General features: G+C 45.4%; 1 protein-coding gene across 1 annotated transcript; it reads left to right on the forward strand.

Annotated features, from left to right (window-relative positions):
• The first annotated feature begins 411 nt into the window (after positions 1 to 411).
• On the forward strand, positions 412 to 889 carry LOC119358229 (auxin-responsive protein SAUR19-like). Its single transcript, XM_037624877.1, has one exon. The coding sequence runs from the start codon at positions 437 to 439 to the stop codon at positions 887 to 889; it is 453 nt and encodes a 150-aa protein (XP_037480774.1). The 5' UTR covers positions 412 to 436.
• Positions 890 to 5701: the final 4812 nt, after the last annotated feature.

Raw genomic sequence — 5701 nt, forward strand, 5'->3', positions numbered from 1 at the left:
ACTGAACGAGAAATGTTCTTGTATGTGAAAAGATTGATTCACCAGATATTTTGTGAACAAGTCTAACAGAAAACACAAAGTAACCTGTATCATGTGAACTTGTGAAACACAGAGCTGTAGACATCGATCACACTCGACTCGTCTCACTTTCACCGGAAATGATACTACAAACCGCTTTAGTGCACTGCTAGTGCTACGCTACTGCTAGGTCTCACGTGCAAGACACACGACACACGTCCAAGTCAGCACGGGTTCACGGTGCGATGCCGGTGCCATTCCTGCGATTTCCGCCAACTCCAGTGGCCGACTCCGAGCCCCGCCGCTATATATTCTCCACCCCGTCCCGCTCTCCAAATACTCCATCCAATACTCAAGCTGCAGAACAAAGCAAACCCAGATCGTCTTCAGACTTCAGTCCGGTCAGTCAAGCTCAAGCATGTGCAAGGTCATCAACACGGTCCGGTCGCTCGCCTGGCTGCGCCGCATCGTGCGGCGGTGGCGCTCCCGAGCGGCGGCCTCGGTGCGGCCCAACAAGGATGTGCTCGAGCTAGACGCCGCGGTGCCGGCGGGGCACGTGGCGGTGCGCGTGGAGGGCCGCGGCGACGGACAGTCGTCGTCGAGGCGGTTCGTTGTGCCGGTGGCGCAGCTGAGCCACCCGGCGTTCTGGGAGCTGCTCCAGCAGGCGGAGGAGGAGTACGGTTTCCCGTCGGCCTCCGGCCCCCTCTTGCTCCCCTGCGACGAGGACCACCTCCGTGACGTCCTCCGCCGCGTCTCGTCCTCCGAAACCGAGGAGCGCGGCTCCTTCCGCCGCCGCGGTGTCGTGGCGGCGCCGCACGATGACTCGCGGCCGCTGCTGCAGGGGGTGGCCGTGAAGAAGCTCGCCTCGTGATCGATCCTTTTCGAGCAACCCGGAAGGAGCAGCCAGCAGTAGTACAACTACGCGCGCGCCCATGCCGCGGCGCCGTGCCATACCCCATCCATGGCGCGACAGTTACACTGACAAAGTCCCCCGATGCTACTGGATTATCCATCAGTCGAGCTGCCATTTTACAAAATGTACATATTTTCTTCTCCTAGAAATTAATTGGATATATTTCTGTCCTATTTTTTTGCAACCTGTTGCCTGTACCCTGTACCTGCACACAACCAGCTAAAAAAAACACCACAACACGCACGCACACTCACTCATACGGACACCGTGGCTGAGGAGGAGAGGAAAGTAGTTGGTTGTTTTTTTTGTGAAATGAGAAAAGTACTTGGTTTGTTAGGTTTAAGTCGTATACTTGGTACTCTGATATGTTCATAGATAACCTGTTCAAAGGACACGTCTTGTCTTGCCCGAAAGAACTAGTTGTCGGTGGGAGATTTACGCTGCAGTTGTTGCTTCATTGTCATTTTGGTACCCTGATTTGTGTGGCTGAGACATGGAGGCGGCACGTGGCTGCGGGTAACCATGACCTTATTCTGCAATGTACGTATCTTTGAAGAGGTGGTGCGTGCTGCAGTCCTTGGCTTGATGGCAGCAGATCATGGAAACAGCGAAGGAGTGACGACTCGTGGTGCATTGTCTCGACACCATCGGGCATGCCCAGATTTACCATTGAAGTACACCTGCGTCGGAGGGTATCGCTGGATTATGAGATTCTGGCAGCACTATCATCCCTCACCCTGCAATCTGCGCCACTTGTGCATCGATGGATGTTCTTGGTTTCATAGGCCACTCTGGGGTGCCCGGCTGCTTGTCTAGTGTGTGCAAGTTTCTCAGTCACGTGGTTGGGTCCACGTTTGAATCGTGTTCACTTGCATCTTCTTCGTTGGATAAATGACTACTCGGCGAGGATAATGTTGCATTTTTCTATTATTTTCTAACATTTTCCTCTGCCTTGGCATAACTTTGCTCTTTGCCGGTGTAAGACTTTGTGTGTGTGCGTCAGCGTTGGATGTGTGCATCCTAATTGTGCAGAGGTCGGATGTGTTCTTTCTGTGTTTTGTATCACTTGATGCTTCATGATGAGTTAATAAAGAACATCCTTATAAATAAATGGGGATGGCATTCTATCATTGAAAGATACTTATAGTTTAGATGGGTTTCTAAATGAGATATGCTCCAAAATGGGTATGACTCACTAGATACCAATGCTTTATCATTTACAATTAATTTGTATATTCATAGATGTTATTCTTTTCAAAGTTGGGGCCTTTGTTAACTTTGTAGGAGAGAGACAATACATCTGTTAAAATTCTCTTAAAATTTTGTCTCTTCATCCACATTTGCGACTTGATTCAAAATTGGCTAAGCTTAATTGACATGAACATTGACTCTTGGGCCAACTTTCACTCTGTTAAGGATTGGTTGTGTTCTGATATTCATCTCTAGAATATCCAGGGGCATGACATATTGCGCGTGCTAGTTTGTTTGGCAATATGAACCGAAAATCCACGAGATTCTTTCGAAATAATTTCATCCATGACACCAAACATCGACACAAAGATTTAACTCGAAGACGTGGATGGAGTATCACTAGGGCTAAACACTCAAGCTATGTCATACAACGAGAATGTACCTTTCCGTTTGTTTTTGAGCCTTCGAAGCATCCTTATCACGATAACAAAATTTCATTTTCAGCAATATTTATTCAAAATAAAAAAATAATATTGTATGAACATTCATATAATAGGAATAACATTATCATTTGGCAGAAGGATATGCAGAAGAATCTAATATAGAGTGAACGTAAAATCGCTCATCGCTATACAATATATATTGGTACAATAATTAGTTGTTAATGGGAATATAATGTCTAGACGAAAAACATAAATAATGTCTAAATAATTAGACTACAATGAATACTACTGGTCTTCACATTTTTAAGATGTCATTTAATTGTGTATGAGAAATAAGCAATCAAAAACCTCTCGTCCACACAGAACAGACCAAAAGATATGACTTTCTCTAGAAACCATTCTCCATAGTGTCAAGGATGAATCATGTGATGTTGTTACTTTGGGAGAGGTTCTGACAGTGAGGTGTCATTTTTAACTACATCGAATGAGTACATGTTGGTCATAGACAAATGTAACGAATAAAACAATCTTGCATTTATAATTAATGTGTGGTCTCATATGGTGCCTCCAATTAGTAATATGAAATAGTTTTTATCATGTTTTACAGTTTATTTTTTATGACGAAGGGGAGATATTTAGAAAACTTTTCCACCACTATGTTTTATAATTTTCATAACCTAAAGCATGCATCTAACATGAAAACACCCTTTAACATTACACTTGTAGAAAACATCAATCACGCTTATCATAAATCTTATTAAAATTTATTTTGAAGAGGACTCCATTTTTATTCTTCTTATGCATTTCATCCAATAAGACCACACCTATTTTATTAGTTTAAGCAATAACTTAATATTAATGATTTTAGTAAATTTTGAAATAACATATTAAAATGAAAAATCAATCTATAATATTGAATTTTGCTAGATTCTATACATTTAGGATTAAGAGTGAAAATTCCATAATTACAATCTTGCAATGTCTAATCTACAACGGTGGAATTCATGGAAAAGGTAAATGAAGAGCATAATACGTACACTAGAGGCCAAAAATTCTCATAAAACTCAATAGGTAGCCCATCATGACGAGGAATTTTGTTATGTTTCATTTGGGAAACACTAGCTTTTATTTATTACACACTAAAAGTACTATGAAGAAAATATCTATCAGCATAATCTAGAGCACATGGCATAGGGTAATGTAGAGATATGTTTAAAACTGTATCAGCAACACAATAAATAGACCGTTTGGTACAGGCGGTTCGCTATCTGCAAAAAAACACAATAAATAGATTATTCCATATCTAATAATATATATTTTTCATTGTATCGGCAGAACATTCTATACAACATTCCATATCCATTCACATGGAATTTTTTGCGAGGAAACTTTCGATCTATTCGTTAGCCATGACACTACAAAGAACACATAAATGACAAAAATTACATCCATGTCCATAGAGCACCAAGCGATGACTACAAGTACTGAAACGAGCTAAAGGTGCGGCGCCGTCATCGTCCCTCCCTTACCTTAGTCGGGCCAAACTTATTGTAGCAGGCAGTCGAGAAGTCGTCATGCTAAGGCCCCAAAGGACCAGCGCATCAAAACATCAACCGTCGCCAGTGAAAAGAAGTATAGATCGAAGGGATCAAACCCGTAGACACACGAATGAAGACGAAGAAATATTGGATCCAAGTAGATTCACTGAAGACTAGCATCGATCGAATCCCACGAGATATGCAGGAGACAAACCTCTACACGCCATCCGACGATGCTAGACGCATCACTGAATGGCGACTAGGCCGGGATAACCTTATTCCATCTTCTGGGAGCCATCACTGCTTCAACTTCCTAAGTAGGATGCAAACCCTAAACAAATTCACAAAAACACCTAAAAGCGAAGCCAGATCCCTCCCGCCGGCAAGGGCCAGTCCACCGCGTCTCCATGACCCAGGGCCACTTGAGACGATGCAGACCTGCCGGAGGCACTGGGACCCTAAACTTTTCTTTTTTTCTTCAGAAGGAGGTGGCTGCTGCGTTGCACACCTTGGATTTTTGTGCCATCAAAATGGATTTGTCAAGGGACACACCTAAAAGCTTGGATCATCGGATAGACTCAAAACAGGAATTGCAAACCAAGCTGAAACTATGCTCAGTCGTGAAGTGGCAACAAAGAGTGGAAAACGTGGGGATTTTGTATAACTACACAAAAGAATTGTCTTTTCTCTGTTTGGGTGGCCAGGTGCACACCAAATCTCCACTCGTGTCAACCCCCTCGCCAGTGCATGCTACCCGCATGACACATATTAGGGTTTTCTTTATCCTTTCTTGGTTTATATATATATATGGTTGCCAAAAGTCTGTTCCATTAATGAAACTAAAAAACATAACTAAATATTAAATAAACCCTAGATCTAACTAGGGTGTCCGCCGAAGCACGCGGTGGCGCTGGAGCCTAGTGCTCATCCTCGTCGCGGACGAGGTCGATGTAGGTTGGAGGCGACCATGGCGATACTGGTGGCGATGGAGGCGGCGGCCCTACTGTTAGTGTGCGCGATGGCGTAGATGGCGTCTCTTTGCGTCTCGTGTTGTGGCTCCTACTGGCGCTCCTCCTCCGGCTCTAGCATCGACAAGAATGTGGAAGTCCACGTGCACGTCTGCCCCACTAGTCCATGAAGTGGACACATCTCCGGCTCTGGTGTAGGAGTGGGCGCGATGGCCTCCATCATTGATGCCTGAGCGCCTAGGGCAGGTCAGGCCAAAGCGCCAGCTCGACCAGCTCCGAGGCCTCATTGGCCTGCTTGAGCACATCCTCGTCCTCCTTCACCACGGGACCCCTCAACTGCTCAAGTGCTGGAGCACACACGCACGGCGGCACTAGAGCAAAGCATGTTGAGATGGAGGCCGCGTAGGAGAACGAAGGATGAATAGGATCGTTGGGGTGGGATGGTGGGCGTCACTAGCCACCCGCTGACGCATCGATGCCCTGCCATGACTGCGTTGGAGGCCGCCGGCTAACGTGTTATGCCTTGCCCTCGCTTTTAGGCGGATGCTCGCCACACCTCCTACGTCGAGGCCACTGCCCCTAGCATAGTCTTTGAGGAGTTTGTCGCAGGACGATCGTTGGCACTGGAGA

Source organism: Triticum dicoccoides, chromosome 2A (genome assembly GCF_002162155.2).
Source record: "Triticum dicoccoides isolate Atlit2015 ecotype Zavitan chromosome 2A, WEW_v2.0, whole genome shotgun sequence".
Taxonomy (NCBI): Eukaryota; Viridiplantae; Streptophyta; class Magnoliopsida; order Poales; family Poaceae; genus Triticum; species Triticum dicoccoides.

Excerpts from the sequence above, each read along its gene's own strand:
- LOC119358229 (XM_037624877.1), top strand. The coding sequence starts at position 437 with ATGTGCAAGGTCATCAACACGGTCCGGTCGCTCGCCTGGCTGCGCCGC.